Raw genomic sequence first — 27,528 nt, 5'->3', positions numbered from 1 at the left:
TAAAATGGCAAAGCTGGGTATAAAGGATGAAATCGATATAAAGATACCATTAAGCAAAGTGCATTATAAGGAAATCTGTTATAAACATCTGGCAAGAAAACTGGAATGAGGAGTTAAAAAGAAGACACCTTTATAATTTTCAGGATAAAGTGGGGAGTGCAAGAGGAAACATGGATCCAGAAGGGAAGATACTATTATCTCTAGGCTAAGCATTGGGCACACCAGATTAAATCATTATTTGCACATAATAAGGAAAAGTGATAATGCAATGTGGGGAAAAGAGATCTATTTGTGGAAGAACTAAAAGGATAAAAAGTTAATTTAGCAATTAAAGATTTATTCCAGAGTGCACATGAACAATCAAGGGTTTACCAAATATAATTAAGTATTTGAGAGACACACGTCAGATAATTATTTTTTTTTTATGGTATTTGCCTTTTCCTCCTCCTTGGTATTTATCCCAGTAGGTGGCGGTAATGCACCACAATCCGGTTTGCCACCGCCATTAAACACAAAAGAAGCAGAAGGACGACACTCATCATATTTTTCGCTTTGTTGTTTTTTTTTTACACATCTGCTTAGTAGCTAACCTGACGTTGTCATACTCAAAATTCTAGTAAGAATTTGAGTCTGATTCGCTCTATTGGGCTGTGATTAGGCGTGTTTCCACCGAACCAGGGAAAAATGCCTCTGCACTCAATTGGATATTACAACCAATCAGAGCAACGCAGTGTGTGACGTATGTTAAGCGACGCTTACTTCTTGTCAACACACAGAACTCAACTGCACGCACGTTGGAAGAAGTAGAAGAAGATGAGCGTAAACGATTTTTGCCGTTTTTGTAAAAAGAATTTAAGGAGAAACGGAGTAATTTCCGCATCAAAAATTTTTTTTGAGAGAAATAGTAAAGATGAATTCTTATACGAACAAGTTCTCCGTTTAGGAGTTCAACTCCACAAAACACCAAAAAAATCGTGTCGCATTTGTCGGCGCTGTCATAACTTAATAACACGGTTGGAACGCGACGTGTACGTGTTTAATAAATTGACAGACGACGAAGTAGACCAGGCTGAAGAAGCGTGTTCATCTCAGGCATCAGAGAAAAGAGACCGGGAGCCTTCTCTCTTCAAGACGCCCAGGGCTCTGAAGAAGTTCTGCTCAAATCCGTCAACTTCAACGTGTACAAAAACGCGAAGAAGCATTACAGAGGTAAGCTTGTTGTTGATAAATGTCTAGTTATTATGAAATGACTATGGGAAGGCTTACTTTTCAGGTTACAAGTCAATAAATGGAGAAAGAACTGCAAGCTTGTCTGTATTCATTGAATTTCAGGATGAAAAATTACCAGAAAGAATGGAAATATTGCCGGAGTGTGCAGAAGGAAACAAAGGTGTACAAAATGTGGGGGAGAGCATAGATATGAGGAATGTGAGAAAAATGTAAAGACAAAAAGTTGTAACTGTGGTGGAGAACATAGTGTAATATATGGAGGACGTGAAGTAAGAAAACGGACAGTAGATCCAACAAATTTAAAACAAAGAATAACTTAAGTTATGCAGAGGCAGATAAACAAGTTCAAGAAAAACAAAAACAAAGGAGAGGTTATGGTCAATAATGCAAAAAGCCAGGAAGATGTAAGAGACTCAAGAGAGACTTCTCTGAACATGGAGAATTTGATATTATTTATATGTTATTAATTGTACAGCTCAGGTAAAACACAAATCAGAAAAAATTTAAGTAATTATGAAAGGGACTGAAAAAATTCTTGTTTGTTAAGTGATTTCCCTGGATCAAATTACTAGAAAACTATAGGGGTGGGCAAAAAAATCGATTCTTAGATGAATCGCGATTCGGACGTGGGCCGATTCTGAATCGATTCACAAATGTCAAGAATCGATTCTTAAATGTTAGTTTACAAAATAACGTCACGTTATCAGAACCAAAAGGCGGAACTCAACTGGGGGAGCGGTGATGCACACGGACAACTTAAGAGAGCGCGCCCTGCAAGAGCGCATAGCCGAGCTTACAAGAGCAGAAGAGAAAGAACACTTTAAATGCTTGTAGGACTATACTGCATATATCTCTACATTGAATTTAGGGCTGTCACCATTACTCTATTCTTTTTGAGGAGTTTAAAAAAAAATCCTTGAGTACATGTCGAGTACTCCTTAAAATAGCGGAGATGCGGTTTAGTGAAACTAACAGTATTAGAAGCATACAAATCAGTGCTACACTGCCTCTCTCTCCCTCTCGTTTGCTCGCTCACACACACCGTGCGTGTGAATCAGGAACTGCGTGAGGCAAGAATGCGCATCCATGTGAATTTTGGAAGTTAAAGACGACTGAGCTGCAGTGGCATGGCAAAACACATTTGAGAAGAAAGGCGCAGCAACTCAAAAAGACCTGCATGTTTCACAATTACTCCAAAAGACCATAATGACAATTTTGCGCGTGGAGCAGCAGTTGTGCGATCTACCTGCATTGCCTTTGCAATCAACGTTTTGTACACCCCTGCCCTAAACCATCCGCAGACTGTTTAGATATAACATGAATATACTTCTGTAAAAATATGCACATAGTTTGTTATTCAGTCGCTGGGTGCGCTGCATTATATAAATACAGTAATACTGCCAATCACTGTGTATAATGATGATGATTAGACGCTTAACGTTCGTGGAAGTTAATGCCGGTTAACATATAGAATTAATATGTCACGTTATATTAATATTTTTACTGGTTTTAATGCTTACAACAGAAACAACACATGTATGTATATAAGAATGACATTATTTATCCCTAGTTGCATTAAAGTACAGTATATGACAGTTCAGAGACTAGCAAAAGCGCAAACATTAACCTGGCTTTGAAAGCAAATGTGACGTAATGACGTCACAGATATGCAAATTAGTACGTCAAGAATCGATTCTGAATCGAATCGGGACCCTAAGAATCGATTCTGAATCGATTCATGAGGGTCCAAGCGATTCCCACCCCTAGAAAACTAGAATAGTCCCAGGGGAAGACATCTAGTCAGAATAGTATGGCCTGATGCGTATCCTTCAATGGAATGCAAGACGTCTAATAGCAAACGGTCAGGAATTGAAAGGTGCTATAAATTAGTTAGAAATGTTTAATTTGCATTCAGGAAACTTGGTTGAAATCTTCACTGCATTTTGTAGTGGCTGGTTATAATAGTGTCAGGAGAGATAGGGACAATGGTAATGGAGGGGTGTTAATGACCCGAATGGAGAGGTAATAGAGGAAATAATGGAATTAAAACATTTAATATGTGTAAATAATGGAGATGGTACTAGAATAATTGTTGTAAATGGAATAGAAACAGAAATTGATATCACAATTATGTCTGAGTCTTTAGCAGGGAGATGTTGGTGGGAAGTGAAGAAGGAAAGTACAATGGGAAGTGATCACTACCCAGTTGTTTTAGAGATGGGTATAAGATGTGATATAAATGAAATAATTGGGAAAGAAAGTTGGGTTTATAATAAGGCAGACTGGGTTAAATTAAGGGGAAAACAATGATGAAATGTTTGGATTATTTAATGTTGATTATAAAATGGAGATATTAATTCAGAGTATTAAGTCGACAATAATTGAGGCTGCAAATCAATCAATTCCTAGAAGAAAATGAATGAGGAAAAGGAAGATAGTCCCAAGGTGGAATGAAGAATGTGGAAAAGTAATTAAAGAAAGAAATAAAGTTTTTTAAATACTTATGAGGACTCACCGTTTTGAAGATTTAATCAAGTATAAAATGATACAAGCAAAGGTAAGAACAACTATTTAAACAAGAAGGAAACAAAAGATGGAAGTGGATAAATTGTGGCTTTTTATATCTTTATGCAGATGATGCTATATGGAAGTGAGGAAGGAATTAAGAATTTATTGTACAGAAACTTCAAGAAGCTATCACTGAGGTAGAAAAATTATCATATAAGTGGGGGTTTAAATTCTTTGTAGAAAAAATGAAAACTTTATTGTTGTCAAAATGTAGAAAGTATAAATAGTTTAAATTGAAATAATATGGACAAGAAAGAGAAATGTGTCATGTTTTTAATTTTTGGGTTTGATGAAAAAATCACTTTGAAAATGCACATTCATAAAATTGTAAATGTAAAATAGTATTGAATGTGATGATGTGTTTAATGGGAAGAGAGTGGGGGGGGGCTGAATGGGGGGCCCTGAAAATCATGTATTTTGGGTTGATACATTATAGTTAAATATTGGTGTATAGTGTATCAATCCGCTGCTAGTTTACTAAAAAAGTTGGACAGGATACAGTGTAATGCTTTAAGATTATGTACAGGGGCAATTACAAGTTGAGATGGAATTAAGTTATTGGGTAAATATAAGAGGGTATATCCAAGATCATCCCGCGAAGATTACTACACCATGTTGGGGAAAAGAGAAAAAAAGAAATCAAAAGTTTTGGTTGGGAAGTGCCTAAAGTAATAAAAGAAATGGAAATAAATGAAACCCAAATAAGTCCAGCAGTTCTATGGGCAACAATACCATTGTGCTTAATTTCACAGCCTACAGTAGATATGACATTATTAGATAAAGGAAATGAGGAAGAAACAAAACTAAGTGCACAAACAACAAATAAGTACATACAAGATAATTATTTTGGTTACACACATATATTCGGATGCTTCAAAAGACAGGGAAGATAAGGTGGGAGTGACTTTTATTATAACAGATTTTGATGTCAAAGTCAATAAAAGAATTTCAGATATTTTGTCAGTATACCTTGGTGAAAGTATTTAAAGGATACAGCTAGGATTATTTTAAAGAATATATAGATAGATAGTTCCTGACCCACAATCCTAATCAGTAGGTGGCGGTAATGCGCCAAAAAGTTGTTTGCCAACCGCCAATAAAACACCACAAGAAGAAGAGGAATTGTGCTTTACAGACATCACTGCAACAACTTTGTTTTATATAAAGAATCTACAATGGTACGACAAAAGAAGTGTGTTTTGGGGTGTAAGGAGAAGAAAACATTGTTCAGCTTTCCAACTAACCCTGACGTAAGACAACGGTGGATGCAGTTTATTTTTCCCGGACAGAAACGTAAATGCGAATGGATTTATGTTTGTTCGCTGCATTTCGAAGACAATTGCTTTACAAACAAGGCACAGTTTGACGCAGGATTTGCTAATCGTTTACAACTGATTGATGAAGCGGTCCCAACGTTAAAAGACTCCGTTCAGGAGTCGGAACCACAGGTGGTAAGAAAATCAAAATCGGCGCACGAGTGCATCTTATGTAAAGAGTACTGTTACTCCCTGTTTAAAGACATAACATTATCCAAATGGTGATGTTGTAACGTTTTGTCCCCTGTTATAGATCGTGGATAATTCATGTTTGCTGTCTTCTGGACAGTTTTCTGCTATCAAGTCAATGACACTTCAAACCCCAGAAGGGATGCAAGCGAAAAGTAAAAGTGACAGACAGCATGCAAAAACAACTATTGACATCGGCGAGGCTTTTCCGCTGTGGCGAACTTTCCGAGAAGAAAATGGATTTAGGACTGACACGGAGCTGGCTTTTTACTTACTGAAAAGGTTAGAAATAGATTATTTGACATTATGGGATGATGTGCAAATGGAAATGTGTCGTCTGCAAAACTAATGCACTGTTGGGGACTAAATAAATGTTGCCACAAAAAGAGTTTCAGCAGGGCATGTTTAGAGTATGTTATCCTATTGGTCCTCCTAGTTGTCAAACATTTTGGTAATAGAGGGTATGCACGTGACGTCAGATTCGGCGAAAGTGACTGCGGTTACGCCCACTGATTCATTTCATAAATACAAGTTTTTGGTTTACATTTAATATTTAAGTGCATTAACGTACTTTTACTCAAGTAAAAGTACACAATTTTAATGTAATAAGGTATTAAAGCTATTGTCTACGATTTCAAAGATTGTTCATTAGGGTTCAGCTAGGGTAGGTAATCCTGTTCAGATACATTTTTTATTATACTGGGTGAAATGGTCCTTCTATCCTGAGAGTAGTCAATACATTATAGCCGTTTCTCAAAACCAAGTACGCCGAACTCGGACTTGTGTCCTTCGAAGTTCGAACTTGCAAGTTCAGACTCGGAAGAACGAACTCCTGACGCGAAATGCATTCTGGGAAACTTCGCTGTCATAAGTACACACAAGTCTCCTCTGATGCATCCTCGATAAAATGGGCGGATCAAGAACACATCCGGGGATTTTATGTGAACTTGGGCTTGATGCGAACTTTGAATTGGAACAGTACTTGGGCCGCGGCTGATGACGTTTCACAAGTCCACAAGAACACAAGTAAGTTACATATAAGAACGCATATTGAGAAACGGCTTATGTGTTCAGAAAACGGAATGAAAACAATCAGACCTCTGTAGCAGCTGCACGACAGTAAAAACTCCGACCAATCACTGCCATTCAGTGCGTGTGTAAAGAACCAATCAGATGCCTTCATGTCTCGTGGCCCAGCCCCACTGCGCGCGCTACCCTGCGTGCACTAATCACGTCATCGTTCCCTGAAATATTCAGTCTCACTACACCGAGTAAGCAGGAGTTTGCGGCACCGGCACAATGGAAGATAAAAAGCAGCCAAAACTACCACTGCCAGCTTTGCTGGTAACTGCTCGCCCTAATAAAAAACCTAGAAAAAGAAAATCTGAGGCAGAAAAGGCTGCAACTAAACAGGTACTGGATAAAGCCAGAGGACAAACTCGCGTAAACATCGGTGGAGCATTTGAACGGTGGAGACAACTGAAGGAGCTGAAGGGCCTGAAAAGCGATGCCGAGGTTGCGGTCTTTCTGCTGAACAGGTAATAATTTGTTTTGCTTCGGGTGGATTTGTTATTTCCATGATAAATGTTACGTTAGGCAACGTAGCTATTTTTGTAGCTAGTATTAGCCCAATGCTAACATTAGATTCTCTGTCGGTGTAAATCAGTTGAGTTACAGGTGAATGAGACATGAAGTCGTTTGGTTGATGCCTATAATGTGTTGAAATACTCGGTTTTCCTGTGACCTGCAGCTGACTCCGACTGTGGATGCGCGATCATGTTTGTGGGGGCGTAGCTTTGGACGGAGTGCTAACGAGAGGGGGTGGAGCTTAGAAGAGGTGTCGTTTTCTAATTTTGCTAGCTCTCAAACATTACTAGCTTTAATAACCTTGTTTAGATGCTGGTTATGGTTCTACAGTAAAATCCTAACAATATGAAGAGAAAAAAGAATGAAAAAAATCCATTCACTCTATTGGGTGAACAGCTGCAGGGACGTTGACCAATGTAAGCTGTTCCCCAAAAAAAGCTGTAGTCCTTCGGTGTAGCAGCTGATTTCGTTCCCCTTTGAATGTCTGTTCCCCTTCTCGCTTTTTTTACACAGCTGTTTTTTCTTTTCTTTCTGTAGTTCAGATTGTTGTGAGCTGTATTAGTTTGTACAAACTCTGTACATATGCTATACCATACTAAAACATTAAAATAAATTAAAAAAAAACTCAGATATGCTTAGGTACATGCGCATGCGCTGTCCGCAGAAACGCTTTTTCGACTGGAAGTGGAACAGACATTCCGAGGGGAACGAAATCGGCTGCTACACCGGACAGCTTACATTGGTCAACTGCTCTCATCCAATCCCGCTCCACTTGAAACTCCATCTGGCGTTCGCGGGCAAGCGGCTGACAGTCTATGATAGCTAGCAAAGTAGCATCAGCTCCGCAATGGAAAAACGACAAACCGACAGCAGCAAGCGGCCCCTGCTTGCCCCTACACTCAAGGTTGGACGAAAAAGAAAGTCTGTAGAGGAAAGAGCAGAGATTAAAAAAAAATGCGAAGAACGCCGGACTCGAAGTAGAATCAATATAGGGTCCGCTATTGACCGTTGGAGGAAGATTCAGGGAGATTTGGGTTTGAAAACCGACGCTGACGTGGCTGACTTTTTGTTGAGCAGGTAAGCATTTATTTATACATTTATGGTGTGCTGTGAGGTGTTACATAAATATCTTTATCAGTCTGACAACATACTCATGCTGCTGATCGGCATTGGAATGTTAGCCGTTTAGCATCAGGTAGCACAGAGGGGAGTGTGTGTTTGTGGAGGGGCGGGAGGAATTTAAAACTTCCCAACCGTCTCAGGCTTTCTCGATCGATTTTCAACATCGTAGACTACAGCGTGATAATAGTCCGTTTTACTGACATTTTCGCAGCAGCCGATATGAAAACCAGCCATTTTGTTAAACGTTTGCCACTCAACAGGGCGAGTTCTGACGTCAATGCATACCCTATAAAGGCCGCCGTACGCATAGATATGTATATAAAGGCTAGATGGCTCAAGGCGGAGTCAGCTGTGTCGTCACTTGGCGGCCATCTTAGGTCAGTGCTGCCATAGTGCTGCTCCCTGCTGCTGTGGACGGAAGGTGAGTGACATACGCCAACTAAAATGCTCGTAACTTGCTGAATTCTTGACGGATTTACAAACGGTTTGGTTTTTTACAAACGTTATTAACGTGGCTATAATTATGGATGCTTTAACATGTTTCATGAATTTTTTATTTATTTTTAGTATACGTATTCAGTGTCATAGGTACATCTTTGACGTTTATAACAAACCAATCCGTTTGAAAATCGGTAAAAAATTAAGCAAGTTATGGTCATTTAAAAGTACCTGCATCATTAAAACTCAATGCTACGAGTGAGCGAGCGCCCTGTCCTAAGATGGCCGCCAAAATGCGGACGTTCCACTCAATTGGCCATCAGCGCGGACGAGCCATCTAGCCTTTATATACATATCTATGGCCGTACGTGCCCGTCCCTTTCTGCGCATGCGCACTTTAAGGTGTATGTGTGTGGTGAGCAGCCATTAATTGAAGTTTGCCGTTCTCAGCGTGTTTTTCAAAATGGATCGCAAGAGAAAAACTGTCAAGGAAGTGTATGACAAGAGGAGAAAGACTACTGAAGAAAGAAACAAGACCAGAGTTATTTTGGGAGAATGTTTCACACGCTGGCGTGCGCTAAAAGCACAGGTTGGGCTTCCCACTGATGCTGCAGTCGCGAAGTTTTTACTCGACAGGTAAAGTTTGGCATGCTATAAAATCACGGCTAGAAAAAGTTGATGTAAGCTATGATTTGCAATGCTAGTCCTTGCACACTCACGCTCCGCACGTTAGGTGAATAGCATTATGAACGATCAGCTGTTTACCAGTTTACGTCCAACAACGGAAGCAAACATGTTACCACTAATGATCCATTCCACGCTAAGCCACGCCCGAAAACCGCCCCAGGCCAATAATGTTTAGCAACCGTAACTAGGCGCGGGAGGCAGAGGCGATTCTAGGGTTAGAGCTTTAGGGGTGCTGAGCACCCAATGAGCTCCGCTGCCACCACCCGCTCTTTTTTCCTACAGAAACCAATTATGTCTATTGTTAAATAGCTATCATTTTAACATTGGTTCTACTAACTCCAAAATAAAGATTTTTTTTGGAGACCTTTCAGGCATGAAAATGGGTCAGGGGTGAAAAAGATGAGTAGAATATTACCCCTCTAGGGTCCGGGAGCATGCTCCCCCTTAGAATTTTTTTTAAAATAACATATTTTAAAGCATCAATCTGATGAGTTTTCAGATGCATTTTTTTTGCCAACCTTTTTATTTCTAATTAATGGTGAGCTAGCACATTTTTGCCATTAATGCCATATTATAGTCTCAGGACAAAAGGTGGGCTACAGCAGCAGTGTGGGTATGGTTTTATGTGAATATACAGTGTATCGTTTTAACTAACCTTTATCAAAATGTCAAATCTCCTAATTTATAACTTTTATGCCTACAACATATGGTAGGTTTATTAATAGTTTGTTAATTTGCATCTTTTCTTTTAACAGTCCTTAAATTGAACCATTACCTTTACTATATGTCTAAAACAAAACACTTGTGACTCCTGCACTAAGGGTTAAAAACGTTATCCCCTTCATATTAGTCTACATGTGACAAACTAAAAAATATTTATTGTCTAGTTTGATAGTCAGACAGTTTGTGATTTCACACATAACTTACCGGTAGCCTACTGGTGGTATACAGTGATATGTAGTTTCTTTTCACTCTGTTCCAAACGCCATGTTTTCATGACGACTGACCAGAAAAGACGCACGTGATGTTTACATGACTCCCGATTGTTAAAATGAGTCTCAAATTAACGATAAATCATACAATAAACTTTAACAACGGAGACACACGTATGCAACTTCCCCACTGAGACGCACAAAACTGCATGCGTCTTGCGGAAGAACATTGTAACCGGCGCTACTTCTCTCCGTTTAAGTCTATGGACGAGTCACCCAGGTACTGTACTACTCCGCAGCGCGCGGGTACCCGCCGGACTAAAATAATCCGAAAATAAACACTTATTATACGTGTACCATGGTGATTCATTATAAGACAAAAACACGGCTTGAAAGATTGATTCGTGATGTACTGGCTCATTATAAACATAACGTAAACATTTTGTAAGATTTGAACAAAAAAGTTGCATCACAACACTTTTAACTGATTCTCACTCTGCGTGTGTTTCGCGCTGAATGACGGACGGGGCGATGCAGGTACAGAGAAGTAGAAGAGGATGACACCATTTGCTAAGGGGGGAGGTTTTCATTTTCTACCTTATTATACATTTTAAACCACAAACTACGGAGTATGTTTTGGACATTATTTAACCTGGTCAAAGACGAACGAACATTTTAGAATAATAAAATTTCTTGCCCCAAGTTTTAGGGGTGCTGAGCTCCTTTTTAGGGGTGCTGAAGCACCCTAAAAAGGGGCTAGCCTCGCCCATGGCGGGAGGTCTGTCAAGCTCTCGAGCGGGGGAACATGCCGAAGCGTTGTGCGTATGGCTTGTGTAAATCTGATACCAGGTATCCCAAAAGTTTGGATGGAGGGGTGGAATTTTTTCCCTTCCCGAAACCTAAAACCCAAGGGGAGAAATGCCGGACGTGGATCACGCAGTGTGGAAGGCCACATTCACAACTAAATGTCGACAGGATTAACAAAAACACATACGTTTGCTCCAAGGTGAGAGCACGCTAATGCTAGCTAGCTAACGCAGCACATTATTGCTTGGATTTTTTTTTTTCAAAAAAACGGAGGCTGACTGAAATACTTAAAAAATATATATTTTAGCATTTTGTTAATGGACGTCCTACTCCCGAGGACCCCAATCCGATCGCGGCTCTCCCGGGTTTAATGTTAGTTCCAGAGAGGGGACATCAGGGGGCTTGCCAGAGATCTTCAAGGAAAAGGTTGGTAAAAGGTTGTGTTGTTGATGATGTAACTTGTGGCTCAGCATCTAGCTCTTACCAGGTCCAAGGCGTAACGAGACCCATGACGTGTGAGCAGTAGCCTGGCGCGCCAAAAATATAAACGGGAAAATTTTATCCTTGCAAAGTGGTCAGGCTAATGTCTTATGTTTATTCCATAGACTTATGGATAAGCTGTTTGATTTATAATCATTAAATTACTCTGCTGTGCATGAAAAAAACTCCCAATCCCAATGACTTAACATTGAAATCACTCGCGTTGACGCCTCTACCGCGGCTGGTGTGAACGCAGCATTAGACTTCCTGGATAAGTTTCTATTGTTTTTATTTCGGGAGGGAAACTTGAAACTAATCCTTGCACTATTACATAGTCTGTCTACAGTTAACCAGTTTAATCTCTCGTTCATTTAGATTGCGTGATGAAGATCTTTCAGTTTGCCGTAAAAAAAGAAGATTGGAGACGTTAACTGATGTGCCTGCATTGCAAACAGAGGTACGAGAGAAAGAAACATTTACATGTTTTACTTTCAAATGGTTATTTTATGCAGATCATCAAACTATAAGCAGTTGACCAAAACAACATATTCAAAGCTTTATGTTTAATATATGGATTTTTAGGAAAGTGAGAGAAATTCATCTCAGTCCAGCCAGGACCGTCAGTCCACAGATAAAGATGAAGACATGGAGGTGGCAGAGATCTGCTATGAAGTTCCTTTTCCATCTCAGACAGTAAGTCATCACATACAGTCTAAACTTCGTACTGTTTGTCAAGTTCTTATTACACCTACAGCTACTCGAGGGTATGAACCTGAACCTAAACTATAGCACAACTGAACTTGATGGTAATTTTAAAACCTTACATTGATTTTCACCTTTATATAACAAAGGGTGCGTCTCAACTAGTTCCCTTGTTCAGTAGTCAGGGTACTGATCAGGGAGTCAGACATTTCAAGGGCTGTGTCAGTCACTAAATCTTTCCAGTGCCCTGGAATGTTCGTAACCCCAAAAATTCCCACAATGCAAAGCAAAAACCAGTTAGCATCGATGCCCCCCATGTCCCCTTTCTGGAAATCTCGATAGACATATGTTTCTTAGTACTACTGTCTTTGGTTCACAAAATGTATTTTTAAGATTAGTTTAGATGATAACATAGATGGATAATGCAGTCTTCTGATCTGCAGTCAATGAGTAAAAAGCGCCTATTTAAAAATTTTGTAAGACACATTTATAGTTGAGAGTTTTAGATGCGACCAGCGGGCATCAGTGCTTGTTTATCCTGCTCAGAACAGCCTCATCTCGGCCACTCCTATAAGACGATACTGCAAAAACAGATGGAGGAGCTTTGGGTTAACGAAAGCAAATTAAAGTTTCATTTATTTATATATAACTTTTCACTATATGTATGCATGTAGCTTTTTAATGCTGTGTTTGTATTAATTTATGGGAAAAGTTTCTAGTCAATGATTCACAGTCTATAGAGATAGGGAACTGACTGAGAAACACGGATCTTTTACAAAATCAAAAAATGTAAACAAAATCTACATCCTTGACATCAGTTATGATCTGTATTGCTCACCAACAATTACACACTTTATCAAAACTTCTTATGTCTTTACAAGTAACGTGTGCATTTATGCCATGTAGGATGAATTGGCACAGACTGAACTAAAATCAGAAGTCCAGATAAAGTTGGAAGGACAAGCAAGGTTAGAAGACCAGCTAAAGTCATCAGTCCAGATAAAGTTGGAAGAACAAGCAAGATCAGTGGACCGGCTAAAGACATCAGTCCAGATAAAGTTGGAAGAACAAGCAAGATCAGAAGACCAGATAAAGATGGAAAACCAGATAAAATTGGAAGGACAAGCAAGGTTAGAAGACCAGCCAAAGTCATCAGTCCAGATAAAGTTGGAAGAACAAGCAAGATCAGTGGACCAGCTAAAGACAGAACAGCAGCTTAAGTCGGCAGTCCAGATAAAGTTGGAAGAACAAGCAAGATCAGAACACCAGATAAAGATGGAAGAACAAACAAGGTCAGAGGACCAGCTAAAGACGGAAGACCAAATAAAGTCATCAGTCCGGATCAAGTTGGAAGAGCAAGCAAGATCAGAGGACCAGCTAAAGATGGAAAACCAGATAAAGTTGGAAGAACAAGCAAGATCGGAAGACCAGCTAAAGACTGAAGACCAGATAAAATCAGAAGTCCAGATAAAGTCAGAAGACCAACTTAACCAAGATGTCTGCAATGGTTTTGTTGCTTCAGCATTAGGCAATGGAGATATTAATCCACGGATTTCTACTTTAACCACTAAAAAAGAAATAAAAGTAAGTTCAGTTTCTGTCTTACGATTAAAAGTATGATGATATGGCGCTTTTTTGTTGCATAGTACCCCACGACTTGGTTTGGGTCAGGTCAGCCTTTTGGGAGTATAATTAGGAACACCATAAGTTTTTTTCCAGACTTGCAATTTGTGGCGGCACATTCGTGCTGCCCACGTCTGCATATATGCTTAAATCTAACTTAAATAGAGCTCAGCGGAGCAGGTTGTTTGTATAAAATAGGGATGCACCGATCCGATATTCTGGATCGGTATCGGGGCCGATCCGGCCTTTTTTGCTGGATCGGATATCGGACTAACAGGACTGATCTAATTCCGATACTGCACGTTACCCATGGTTGTCACTGACAAGCGATTAAAACAGGCAAGTATTATAAGAGCACCATAAACGTTTTTATGCACTATAATCAAAGTCATCTTACACGCAATAGCTTCATGTGAAGGAACAAACGCACATTTAAGATATTAATGTTCACAGAAACGCTGTAACTTACTTGCATCTGAGTTAATTCACTGGTGAAGAAGACGGATGAAAACGCGTCATTCAACACACGCAGACACACAAGATAACTGTTACGTTAGGCTTTATTAAAGATCTGATTTTATTAAGTCTCAGTAAGCTGTTGGATGGATGCAATTCAGTATGTGCTGAGTTAATGCACAGGTGAAGCGGACGGATGAAACGCGTCATTCAACACACGAACACACTTAAAAACTGTAGGCTGTTTTAAAGATCTGATTTGATAAAGTCTCAGTAAGCTGTTGGATGGATGCAATTCAGTATGTGCTGAGCACACGATGCATCTAATCTCTTTGTGTTTTAATAGTTATGAACGTAACTTTCCATTGCGGCGCGAGGATTCCCATGTGAAGATGCTTCTAGAGCATCAATGCTGCACCCAGGAAGCGCAGTATGATTTAGACGCACTCACTATGATTTAGGCGCATCAATTCTGCACCCAAAATGTGCATAAAAGGTCCGGTTAAGTGCATAATTCCCAAAATAACCATCTGCACACTAAAGCTTTTTTACTGTGACTTTTTGCGCAATTAAGGAAAATATATTTAGCATACTTATTTAATCAAACGTGTCTATTTTATTTTGTCCTAAACACTGCCATGGTTAATAATTACTAATGTTCTTGTAACTTGTAAATCATTTTAAATTATTGGTTTTTACATTTAAAAGTATAATTATATATAATATAATTATATTATGCTAGATTAAGCAGAAAGCACTATACACATTTATATAGTGTGTGTGTGCGTGTGCATGTGTGTCTGTGTGTAATTTAAATTGTTCAAGAAAAATACAGTAGTATCGGATCGGCAGATATCGGAATCGGCCGATACTCAGAATTCGGGTATCGGAATTGGATCGGAGATGGAAAAAGTGGTATCGGTGCATCCCTAGTATAAAATACACTCTGTGATACAGAGGTAGTAATAAACGTGATGTGCAAACATCTATTTGTGGTGGTCAATTTTAATTTTGTGGCGTACTGAGAAATAAATAAATGTATGGGAATGTACAACGACGCTCTCACTTGTATTATATCACGGCAGCAGGCAGCGCAAATATAACGACACGCCTATAATCCCTCCCACTCCTAAGTGTTACTAAACTTGATGGAAAAGCTAACCAAGCCAAAGTGAGGTGAGCCGACCCGACCTGACCCAAACCGTGGGGTACTATGCAATTGAAAAGCACCAAAAGATTACACACTACTAGATTCAGTGTTTAGAGTTATGCGAAATGCAGCATGTTGAGGACATCTGCTTACACATTTAGGGGCTGTTTACACGTGGTATTAAGATGTGTTTTCACATTATGTTTACACCTGGTATTTAAATCCGTCTCTTTTGTCCACTTTCGAACGCTTCTTTCCTGAATACTGTGAGGGGACGGTTCGTGAGACGGTGGGCGAGTCTCTCTTTGCTGTCATTCAAACGCGAGCGGGAGTAATTATGAGTTTATATGGACGCAAACTAAAATTATGTTGAAGTCCGCTGCTTGTTTAGCAAGTAAACATGCTGCACAGTGTTTTGTATGTTCATATGTTGGAGCTTTCTCTGAATTTTCAGCGCAATTGATGAAATAGGATCGCGCAACTTTCACGCTTTCAAAACGAAACTACGGAGAACACCCGCAGTAGTATTATCAATGAAAGGCTAAAAATAGCGCTGTTCACCGTATGTTCACGCCAGAAGTCAAAAAAAGACGTAAAACTTGTGTTTAATACCTCAGATTAGATAAATGGGCGGAGAGAATGTGTTCGCGTGTGGCTGTTCGAACACATTCAACCACATTTGCGTTCCGCAACTCCAAAGCGATCCGATCGAAAGTGGTTTCGACTACCTCTGGATGTGGTTGAAAGTGGTCGAAAAAACGTTTTGAACACCGTTTACACCTGGCATTAACGTCGTCCACTTGTGATCCGATCGACGAAAACGCATGTTAATGCCAAGTGTAAACAGCGTCTTAGTGACATGTTAACAATTGCAATTTTTTTATTACAGGAAATATGCCGTATTAGTTAATGCCATTGAAGTTTAGTGAAAAAGTGAATTAACAAAGTTATCGTCCAGCAATGTGGACGCTAATATAGTTGTAGTTATCATTAAAGTGTGAACGCCCCTTCAGTTCGTTTTTTTTTGTCATCCCCAACGCAATGCTTTACATTTATGCCTGTAATTGTCAAAAAGGATTAACATGATGATGAGTATTATTATGTGTTTAAAAGTTAAGTCACTCATTCTGTTCTACCTCATAGGAAGAACCAGTAGAGACTGAAGTACAACCAGAAAACAGACTTGAGATCAGCATGGACTCTGTTACTACATCAGACAAAATCACTCCCAGTTTTGTTCAGACTGTAAACCCAGTGACCGTGCAAGTAAAAGAAAAACCCCCAAAAGAACCGCTGGTGCCTAATTTCACAGGACTGTTAAGGACCTGCTTTCAATGTGGGGAGCCAGTACAGGAATGTACAACCGGATCATCCGGGAGTCTCAACCAACTTCAGTGGAAATGTTCAAATGGACACTGCATAATTCTTTTCTCCAACAGCAATCTAACACAGACACATACACATCCGAGCTAGTTTATATAAAGTTTGAGTGTCATTTAAATAAAAGTTTACTTTAATATAACATCTCACCAGTGGAAATGTGCAAAAGTAACAGATGCATGTAGATTTTGTAAAGTTGGATGAAAAATAAAGGTTTACTCTGCTATAACATCTTTTTGCTCTTAATGGGTGGTACTAAGAATATTGTAAAAGTATTTACAAGTAGTATACAACATTTTCTTGGATGCTGGAAGTCATCAGCAACCAGTATGGGTAGCTGCAGGTCATAGTAGGCGTCGAAATGCTATTGAAGTGTTGCAGCGCGCCCCAGCGCTTACGTGCACGCACTAAGATGATAGAGGGGATGTATCAACTCTTCTTAGTTAAGGTAATAACATAGTTTAATATTGAAAATGAGTAGACTATTCCTTTAACTTGCAGGCTGTGAGTCCGAAGCGGGAGGAATTATGATAATGTCGGTCTTTACTACATCACCAATCCCAGAAAGTAAACTACTGCCTACAATCTGTGTGTTTGTTGTAGTCCAACTTAAGAAAAGAGACTTATGTTGAAGATGATAACTCGCGTCATCGTTTACTTTAGGGTTTATACCTTTTGCATATCGATAACATGTACTAATACACACTTACACACCAAAGAAAATATTAAATTGTGAATCGGACCATTGATGCTCTTTGAGAACATTTTACTTACATCGATGTCTATTGGATTAGTATGCAAAGGCTGCGCGTACTAGTAACTCTTTATCTCCGCCCACCATACGCCTCCAAGAGCTCGGCTTTTTCCAGAAAAAAAACTGAAAGGCCGTTCTGTCATTTATAAATCTTGTATACTGGTATTTTGTACCCTGATGTCTTTAATAGCATTAAACTCACAGCAGTACAATCAATAAACATCCATATAATAATATAAAATAACGTAAACATTTATATTTTTACAGTTTTATACTATGTATAACTCTCCAACTTACTGTACATCTTTTATATATTACTTATTTTTAAATTCTATAGATTAAAAAAATCTGTTTGCAAGAACTCCTCCTCCTTAAATATATCAATAGTGTGTCTCAAATAAACCCCCAATGCATGAAATTAATTTAATAGAAATGACTCGCAGCTAACGTTGCATAAAGATAAATGAAGTAAGTATCCTAAAGCTAAAACAAAGAGGTATTGGATGTCTACAACTCCTGTGTTTTGTCTGTTAAGGTCATTCTTGTTAGAGCGGTAATGTTGAACAGGTATCCGAATGTTCATCATATTCCTGGAGCTCAAGTTTCCCATCTCTGACCCTCCAATCCCAGCTGGAGCTTCCATCAGGAGCAGGAACACACTGGAGCCACATGCCCGACTCACAGACCTCCATATCTGGAGGAACCAGACGCCCGTCCAGGGTAGCCAGACTGAAGACTTTCATAGATATCTGTCATATGAAAAGAATGCAGGCTGATATATTTTGATGTACATTTGTTTATGAGCAAACTAGCAGTAAACATTCTCAAATTGCTTTAAAAATCTCACCTGTTCACTGATGCCTACAGCAACATGTCCGATTTTCACATGAGGTCTCTCTCTGATCTTTAAACTCTCACCGCTTATATCTTCAACCCATATATCTACACCAAGACCTGCACACACAGACAGAAATCCAGATGCATTTATCCAAAGCGATTTACGTGCATTCAAGCTATGCTTTTTTTATCAGTATATGTGTTCAGTAGGATCAAATCCTGGATCAAATGCTCTACCGAATTATACACATGCATAAGTCCCTGTAAATTAAAAAGGTTGCTTAAAAGTAAAATTTTTTTAAATAAAACTGAAAAGGAAACTGACCCTCAAAGTAGCAAGAAGAGGTCTGATTGGTTGACACAGACCAATCAACATTGAAGCTTTGAGCATCTGTATTGCTGCATGAGGAGAAAACCCCTGAGCTCAGATCATCAGAATCCTTTAAGGAGGAACAATCAGTTAGTTGTTGTTCTGGTAGACTTCATAAAATGCTAAAACGTTTGTGCATGCGTTTACCTCCTCAGAAAGGTCTTGCTCAGAGTCGCAGGTAACATTTTGTGGTTCATTCGACTCATTTGCCACCTTTTGCTCTGCAAATTCATATGGAAATCTCAAAAAACTTATTTTCTTCTCAACTGAACAAAGAAGAAATCTTTAATTTCCCACTCATGTTTACGATTTTGTTATGGCATTCATAAACAGATACTGATTAAGGAAAATGTGGCATTCTATTTAACCAAAAAGACTCACCGCTCTTCCTCAGTGTGACCGACTCTTCATCAGAATCAGAGAAGGTGTCGTCACTTTGCGGATGAAGTTCTTTAGGCAGATAAAGTGTCTGTAGTTGTAAGAACGGTTCCCTTTCCTCCTGCGTCCAGTCGTTGCCCAGTTCTCTGAGACTCTCCAGATCGCTCTCCACCTCTTCATCGGACTCTTCATCGTCCACAAAGCTTCTGATCTGAACATCGCAGCTCTCCGGTTCCTCTATGAGACCATTTTCACCACAAGCTCTAAACACGACTCTCTTTTCTGTTAAATTATCAACCATGCCACAAGTTTCTCTTTCTATGGCATCTTTTCCATCTTCCCAATCTCTCGTTTGCTTGGAGATCGTGACCTTAGCTGTGTCTGCCTCTTCGAGTCCAGTGTCTCCATTCACATCTGCATGGATTTGTTCAACATTTCTGTCGTTATTCTCCTCACCCCAGTATCTCTCCATCCAATGGTTCATTTTATCTTCTGACCATTCGCCCTCCTCCGAGTCTTTCTCGGTGGAGTCTAAATCATCATCGTCCTCATCGGCTGCTCTTTCTCTCCATGTGCTGACCCAGTGGATTTTGGGTGCAGAGAGGTCCTCTGGGACAGCAGGAGTCGTTGTTTTGACAGCGGACTCTGGGGGCTTTTGAGTCGCCATGTTAGATGAGGCATGAGAATTGTGATAGAAGCACACTTTTGGCCAGTCCTCAAATGTTGGTGTTAAATTTGGTCCAGGACCAGATAGCCCACAAACTAAAGGTGGATAAAATCATTATACTTAGAAAATTACAGACAAAAGTACTTTGTAAACTTCCCAAACCAGTTTTCACCTGTTCTGAGGGCTTTAAGAGTCTTTTGTAACAGTTCGGATGCAGAGTGTCGGTCTCTCGGATCCTTAACCAGTCCGGCTTTGATGACATCACAGGTCAGGGGGTCACAGTCAGGTGGAATCTCCCATAAAGGAGGCGACTCACTCACAATCTACACAACACGTTAGAAACATAGACACAGACTATTTGTACTTTAAGTAATACTTATATGCATTTTATGAAACAATCCCAAAATGAAAATTCTGTCATAATTTTCTCACACTCAAGTTTGTTACAAACCTGCATATTTTTTTGTTTTGATGAACACAAAGGACGATATTTTGAGAAATTATGGTAACCAAACCAATCAGAAGCCCTTTTGACATCAATACTAGGAAAAAAGAGTCAATAGGGCTTCTGATCGGTTTGGAACAAACATTCAAATGATGACAAAATTTTCATTTTGGGTGAACTATCCCATTAAGCATTTATCCAAAAGTTTGTGATTACTTTCAGATAGAGTGGATGAGGAAAGTATCGCGTCCAGGGTTGATGTCCGTTGAGCATGTGCAGTAACATACAACAGCTGCTCCAGACATCCGCTTTAGCCGAGCGCCGATCTCCTCTCGCCACCTCAGGCGGCATATGAGACTCTGTGCCACGCAAAACATTACCTGTGCACACATAACATGCTATGATGTATATGCAGTGGGTGCGGTTATAAAGGATTGCGTGAGTGTATGTGTGGTCACCTCGGAAAATTTTGGTGCTGTATCCACCCTGGTTGAGCGTTTCAGAAAGCCCAAAATCACACAGGTAACACTGTCTACCATCTTCAGACAGTAAAACATTATCAGCTACACAAACACACACACACACGATGAAGAGAAGAAAATGAGTATAAATGAATATAATTTCTTGTGATTATATTTTATGTAACTATATATATATATATTAATCATCCCAGCCCATGTATGGAAACCCATTTCCACCACATAAGCTTTGGTAAATAGTAATTATGAGATAAAAAGTTGAAATTATGACTTTAAAAGTCAAAATTATAAGATAAAAAAACTTTTAAAGTCATAATTATGAAAGAAATAGTGGTGTTTTCAAAATATGTGTCCATTGTGAACCATGTGCATCACGTGTTTTGTCAAAATAAGTGCCTGCTGCACACACATCAAAACCTTTTATGATAAAAGAGACGCTGACTTTCACAAAATTCACGCAAGACGCTCACTTAACAGTAAACTCTGATAACGCATGAAATTATGCGAGTATCTGGCAAACGCGAGCATCTCTTTTATCACAAACCCTTTAGACGCGTCTGCAGCAGGCACTTATTTTGACAAGACACGTGATGCAAAATGGTTCAATCGACGTGCAGAACACATATTTTGAAATGATGAACTACACACATGACGGGCTACATACATGTTGTGACGAACTTCGCATCAAGCTCCCTCAAAAAAAGAAGTCACCCGCCGCCACTGGACAAACTTTTTACCTCATAACTTTGACTTTTATCTCATAATTATGACTTAAAATCATAATTTCAACTTTTTAATCTTATAATTATCTCTTCTTAAAAGTAATAATTCTTTTTTAAAACTCATACACTGCAAAAAATGATTTTCAAGAAAAAAAATCTTAGTATTTTTGTCTTGTTTTCAGTAAAAATATCAAAAAAATTCTTAAATTAAGATGCTTTTTCTTGATGAGCAAAACGACCCAAGAAAATAACTCTAGTTTTTAGACCAAAAATATCAAATTTAAGTGATTGTTTTGCAAAGTGGGTAAGCAAGCTTAAGCTTAAACACTCAATTCAAGAAAAATTCAAGAATAATTTGCTTACCCCATTGGCAGATTTTTTTGCTTGTTTTATGGACAAAATCACTTAAATTTTATATTTTTCGTCTAAAAACTAGACCTTTTCTCTTGGGTCATTATGCTCATCAAGAAAAAGCATCTTTAGATATTTTTACTGAAAACAAGACAAAAATACTAAGAATATTTTTTCTTGAAATTTTTTTTTTAAGTATAATTCTGATTTCCCAAAGCATGATTTTTTTTGGAAATGTGGCGGAAATAGGCTTCCATACTAATGTATGTTAAGTTTTATTATATTTTATGTAAAACCCTTTGACACTATTCAAAACGTCTAACCTTTTACATCCAGATGTACCACACATCTACTGTGCAGATGTTCAAGAGCCCGAACCACCTGAGAATGATAATAAAGAGCCAAACCTTCAGAGATACGACCCCTCATTCTCAGGACCTGAGCTAAAGAGCCTGCACAGACAGAGAGATGTCACCTTACATCCCTTGCGACACATACTGTTCAAATATACACCTTGAATGGACTTCTAGTAATGACCTCTTTTTAGGTCCATGAAGAGCATCACATTGGGTCCTTCCCTAACCGCTCCATACAGCTGGAGGACGTGAGGACCATTCAGTCTGCTCCACGTTTCCACCTCCTCCCATCGAAAACTACACAGAGGAATCTGCACAAGACAGTAACACCATGAAAAACCACGGGAAGTCACAGTTTCTTCAGACGAATGAAAGTAGAAACATGACATTCACCTTCTTTGAGGCGCATGTAAATCCTGTTTGCTTGTCTCGGATGCTGAAGACGTCGCCGTACGAGCCGTTCTGGATGTGACGGAGAACCGAGTATTCAAGACCCTCCCGGTATTTGGAGCTCTTTGCTTGGAGAAACTACAAATTGTGTGCAAATTAAAAATACTTGATTTTGATGATTTTGTACACCTGACCAGCATTATTTATGAATCACATACCTGTTTAGGGTGGAACAGGAATCCCTCATTTATAGAAATGTTCTCTGCGACTTTCTCCATTGTTGCTTCTTTAATCCTCTTACAAAAAATTTCAGAGAAGTGGCAGAGGTCGGTTTGAATAACACCCACCTCCAGCTCCCCCAAATTCAGTTTGGAGCACAATTCAGAATTAAACATTAAATTCATTTCATCCTCTCTATCTCTGCAGACATCTAAGGTATCCGGTGTCAAATCATCACAATCCGGCACAAACTCTTCCTTGTGTTCTGCCGGAGACTCAAAGTGAATCTTTTCAATACTGTTAATAGGCGAGACACAGGGAATCTCCAAAACACAGCTGTCCGAATCAGAGCTGTAGGTGTGTCTGTCTATGGTACAGTACGAGGATTCCTCGTCCCCGTCAGTGGTGTAGCACGAGCTGTCAGAATTGCAACTGGATGATGCTGAACCCCATTCGGCCTCGGCCAGACTGCAACGGTAGTCGCTTACTGTACTCCTGTGTCTCCTATCCCAGTCTGTGTAAATACAATTAGAGTCAATATCACAGTCATCAGTAGTGGTGTTAAACGCGTCACCGTAACATTCTGAGCCTGCCGTAGCTTCTGTACTGCAACCAGAACTCGATTTATTTTCACTCGAGATGTACAAATTCACAGAGTCCCGACTGAGTCTTTCATTCCAGACAGATACAGGGCCTTGTCCATTGCTGTTGTCGACTACGGCATGGGGATCACTGTTTGCTAAAAAGGTAGAGCAAGTCGAATCAAAGCCTTTGATGCTTTCAGCATAAATATACGCAGAGTCGGACTTTGGTTCAGATATCACGCTGTGAGACTCGATGGTTGAAGGAAAGTCTAACTTCAGTCTATGAAGACATAAACAGGTAATGCTAGGGTGGACTTCTTCAGGATGATCCCAGAGATTGACTCGTTGATCGTTTTGGGCGTCTGGGGTTTGAGTGACCTGGACTTTCATTTTGGAAAACATTGGATCATTGCGACGTTTTGATCCAGCACTCTTACATCTTTCTTGCTTATCATCAGGTCCTCTACAGGTATTTCTGGGTTTTCTTACACGTTTGGTCTCCGTTCTGTGCTTTCGGTGATGTTTCCTGAGGGGCCGAGCTGTAGATTTTTTCTCTTCCTCGACTGAAGTGCACGATGTGTCTGAGAGAGACCTGTCAATAACAAAGTGAGATTTAATAATGGATGTACACTGTCAGAAAAAAATGGTCACTGGGGGTGTAGGCTACCCTTTAAAACGGTCATATATGTACAATTTTAGTACAGTTATGGGTACATTTAGTGCCAATATGCACTTTTGAGGCATTCATTTGAACTCTTTTGGTGCAAAGGTTTACCTTTTAAAAGGGTGCTGGCCGGCTCTCCTGATTTTGCCAAGTTTATGTTGACCGTGGGACAACATTTTCAATCAACCAATTAAAATTCAGAAATAAGTTTACTGTTGGTTAGCTGCTTCCAGACCATTGTTTTCACTTATCATTTCCCTCTGATTTTAGGGTTCATTATGGTTAGGGTTGGGGTTTGGGGTCGGTTTAGGTTTTATTTACAAAAAAGTTGTCCTTGGGTCAACACAATATGTTCAAAATCAGTTCGAGCGGTACCGCCCCAGTGACAGGTAGGGATAATTTTTCAGAAAGTCTCTTATTATGTAATTTAAATAAGAAATCACACTGTACATGCATGCATTTACCTATTGCTGATGTAAGATTGAACGCTGCTGTCTTCTTTACTAGTACCGTCAAATGTCTGACATTCCCCACCTTTAAAATGCATAAAAACTCAGATAAAAATGTACACAAATCTACAAAAACTCTGTGCATAACATCAGTGTTTCTGTAGCTCAACGGCAATCCAAAGGTTATGAATTTGATTCCCAGGCTAGTGCTGCACGATAAATCGAATGCGATATCTAGTTGTTTTGCGATATCTAATCACATGTGATTTATCGTGCAGCCCTATCCCAGGCAATACACATACTGAATTTTTTTTTAGCTTGAATTCACTGCAAGTAGATTTCGATAAAAGCATCTGCAAAACACATACATCTCTAATGCTAGGGCTGCATAACAATTAATCGCAACTATATTATATATAATATACATTATATATAAATCTAAAAATGTAAATATTTCTTCAATATGTGTGTGTATTTATGCATAATTATTATACACAGTAGACAAACATATATGATGTAAACAAAAACTTTTATTCTGCAAAAATTAGTCGCGATTAATCGTTATGCAGCCCTGCACACAATCTAAACATTGCTAGTAGTGACCAAACATAAAAAATTATAGCAGTCTAAAAATGCTTCCTCAAGGGGTGATTGTATAATTGCAGGTACATTTGGTTTCCAAAGTCATCATTTTTCATTTTACTTTTTGGAATTTTTAGTTATTTTAATATTTTGGTACTCATTTTCATGGATCACAAGATGTTTCAGGACATAACAATATAATCTTCTCTGTAAAAAGTGTCTTATATAGTTGAAAATTATGATTGGTTGTTGTTCAAATTAGTGTCAATTCTGTCAAACTCTGTTACCAAAGTAGAGTAACGGTGTTGACAGTAACAAAACTGATGTTTCCACCATCACACAGATTATATTCAAATTTTAAAGTATTGCATTAGAAAAAAAGCCAAATTCTGAATAAAAATCCCTTAATTCGCACGCTTGAGGTCGTTTTTGACTTTTGCGAAAAAGGCCAAATGTGAATTATGGGAGATGAAAATGCATTTGCTGACGTAGCGGACATTAAACCCACAGGACTGACTGTCTAGCTGTTTCCGCTGATGTTGTCTTTACCAAATATGGGGCTCGACGTCATCGCAATGCCCTTGCTGCTAGTGCCTGCATCAAAAATTCGGCATTCCTTCTTCTGTGCACAGTATTCAGTTTGGCTGCTTAAAAGCTGCACTGCTAGTAAATGTATAACTTCCCTCATCGTGACTGCAGTCATGTCTACATTTTCTAAGCGCGTCTTGTTTTATTTACTGTTGGTTACTAGATTACCAATACCACCACAACAACTTCAACCGCACCTCATTCGCATTGACACAACAGTTTTTTCAGCTATACAATAGATTTACAGAAAATATTAGATTGTTAGGGTCTTTAACATCTTGTGATCCATGACAATGAGTACCAAATTATTAAAATAATAAAAAATATAACCATTTGACAAAGCAAATAAAATAATGACTTTGACTACAACATGTACCTGTTATCACCCTATAGTAATTCAACAGTAATATACAATGCTGAATATTTTTTATATACTAAATTATGCCGAAAATGGTACCGTGTTGAAAAAAAAAACGAAATGTAATTGGATAGCATCTGATTGCATTGCCATAGACCATCACCACAATATTTTGCTGTAAATAAAGTGGTTGGCAAAGTCTTGTGAACCCATTGCTCTTTAAAGAAACCGTCCTCTCTCACCTTTTGGCTCTGGACTGATGTATAATATTTCATCATCCTCCGTGTCCAACGTCTGAAGTTCATCCAGAGCTCTTGTCTGGACCCCAGGGTGTTTTTTACACTCACTGCCCGACGTTGTGGTCGTCTCATTCACCTCTGTAAGCCTGCTAGAATGAAACATGGTAGGTATGGCCATTCCTCCGTCTATGAAAGACGAAAACAGAGGACAATGAGAAAACTGGGATGTTTGGGAACGTTCCCAAGATAAAGAGTGTGAATGAAATAATTATACTACAACTTTCATCAATCATATCTACTTCCATACATACAGGCACGCTCACAGATGCTCTGATCGTGTTGTGGATTCATTCGAGAGCAGCTGGTTTGTATATTAATAGCATAGTGACATTTGGGCACGTTTAAAGTCTCATGCGTCCTTCTTTCATATCAGCTGTCTCGCTTTTAATTTTTCACACCAGATCATTTATCAAAAACAAGCATTTCTTAATCTTTTTATTCACCTTAAGTTTGTTTTGCTGTTTGGTGCTGTCAAGGTGATGGTTTTCTTCCCTACTGGTTTCTAATTTTAACTAATGCATGCTTGGAGTGCCATTATTATCTACAGTATTCACACCTTTCAGGTTTATGCACACACACACACAGGTTCAATATAGTAGCAAAGATATCTCATATAATTTTGTTTTCATAGCAAGTTAATGATTTTTTTCCATCCATAACTGAACCTACCTCACACAAACCAGCTGACATTATTACATTTAAGGTAAAAGCATAATAAATCTGACAAATAATGCTTTCATTTACTATTAGGGATCACCTAGGTCAGTTATTAAAATGATATCTCTTTTAAATTTAACAGGGAATAATTTTCAAAATGTCGGCCTTCATAAACATAACCAGACTTCGTGTTTAACAAGTTTTCCTATTGACAACAAACACAAATGATCCTGAACATGCATGCAATTTAATTTGTTAAGTATTTTTACAAACCTTATTTGAATTCAACATGCACAACACAAGTTGTGTCATGTGTTGTGTAAGTCCAACATTCAGACACACAAAACATCAACATACCAAAGGATACAGCCAGAAAAGACGTGTGAAAATCTGAAAGCTTTCTCCAAAATGATCTTGCCTTCTTGAGTCCAACACTTGGGGAATAAAGAGATTTCAACCTCTTCAATCTTCGGCTCTGAAGGCAACCGTGTTTGAGCCGGTACGAGTGAGACCTCACACATATAAACTCTCCAAACCGTGAAACCAGATACCATCAGCCGACAGCCATTTGGAAGATCTGTGTCAGCCTTTCTGATTGGTTCAACGCATTTACAGTCTCTCTTAAAACACAAACATCAAATTAATCTTAACATATTTAAGAAATCAAATTTTTATCTGTTTTGTGTGTGCCATTTCAAAGACCCTGGTGAAG

At 38.9% G+C, this 27,528-nt stretch overlaps 2 protein-coding genes across 8 annotated transcripts; one reads left to right on the top strand and one right to left on the bottom strand.

Annotated features, from left to right (window-relative positions):
* Window positions 1-643: 643 nt before the first annotated feature.
* LOC135740373 (uncharacterized) lies at window positions 644-16,890 on the top strand. 7 transcript variants are annotated; one of them, XM_065258678.2, is made up of 7 exons: window positions 644-1,209; window positions 5,368-5,585; window positions 11,732-11,813; window positions 11,939-12,049; window positions 12,965-13,026; window positions 13,243-13,642; window positions 16,431-16,890. In XM_065258678.2, the coding sequence occupies exons 1-7, from the start codon at window positions 814-816 to the stop codon at window positions 16,758-16,760; spliced, it is 1,599 nt and encodes a 532-aa protein (XP_065114750.1). In that variant the 5' UTR covers window positions 644-813; the 3' UTR covers window positions 16,761-16,890. The 7 variants fall into 7 exon arrangements, with proteins under 7 accessions (XP_065114750.1, XP_065114748.1, XP_065114749.1 ...); XM_065258676.2 differs by having other exon boundaries at window positions 652-1,209; window positions 12,965-13,642; XM_065258677.2 differs by lacking the exon at window positions 644-1,209 and adding an exon at window positions 4,880-5,249 and having other exon boundaries at window positions 12,965-13,642.
* Window positions 16,891-17,039: 149 nt separating this feature from the next.
* Window positions 17,040-27,369, bottom strand: map3k14b (mitogen-activated protein kinase kinase kinase 14b). Its single transcript, XM_065258669.1, has 15 exons — window positions 27,174-27,369; window positions 26,103-26,285; window positions 24,348-24,417; window positions 22,635-23,811; window positions 22,420-22,554; window positions 22,208-22,337; window positions 21,994-22,122; window positions 20,577-20,681; window positions 20,335-20,498; window positions 19,846-19,996; window positions 19,010-19,768; window positions 18,776-18,849; window positions 18,584-18,698; window positions 18,269-18,375; window positions 17,040-18,170 (listed from the first exon to the last, which is right to left on the bottom strand). The coding sequence occupies exons 2-15, from the start codon at window positions 26,275-26,277 to the stop codon at window positions 17,967-17,969; spliced, it is 3,495 nt and encodes a 1,164-aa protein (XP_065114741.1). The 5' UTR covers window positions 26,278-26,285; window positions 27,174-27,369; the 3' UTR covers window positions 17,040-17,966.
* Window positions 27,370-27,528: the final 159 nt, after the last annotated feature.

The sequence above is a fragment of the Paramisgurnus dabryanus genome, chromosome 22 (genome assembly GCF_030506205.2).
Source record: "Paramisgurnus dabryanus chromosome 22, PD_genome_1.1, whole genome shotgun sequence".
Taxonomy (NCBI): domain Eukaryota; kingdom Metazoa; phylum Chordata; class Actinopteri; order Cypriniformes; family Cobitidae; genus Paramisgurnus; species Paramisgurnus dabryanus.
Note: the sequence above shows the minus strand (reverse complement) of the source record. Positions and strands in the feature narration are given on the sequence as shown.

Bases quoted from the DNA above. Each gene is read 5' to 3' on its own strand.
- LOC135740373 (XM_065258676.2), top strand. From the start codon at position 814: ATGAGCGTAAACGATTTTTGCCGTTTTTGTAAAAAGAATTTAAGGAGA. The intron at 5,586-11,731 runs GTTAGAAATAGA...TCGTTCATTTAG, and splicing joins GCTTTTTACTTACTGAAAAG to ATTGCGTGATGAAGATCTTT. The intron at 12,050-12,964 runs GTAAGTCATCAC...TATGCCATGTAG, and splicing joins TTCCTTTTCCATCTCAGACA to GATGAATTGGCACAGACTGA.
- map3k14b (XM_065258669.1), bottom strand. From the start codon at position 26,277: ATGGCCATACCTACCATGTTTCATTCTAGCAGGCTTACAGAGGTGAAT. The intron at 24,418-26,102 runs GTGAGAGAGGAC...TGCATTTTAAAG, and splicing joins CATCAGTCCAGAGCCAAAAG to GTGGGGAATGTCAGACATTT. The intron at 20,499-20,576 runs GTGACCACACAT...ATGTGTGCACAG, and splicing joins CAGCACCAAAATTTTCCGAG to GTAATGTTTTGCGTGGCACA.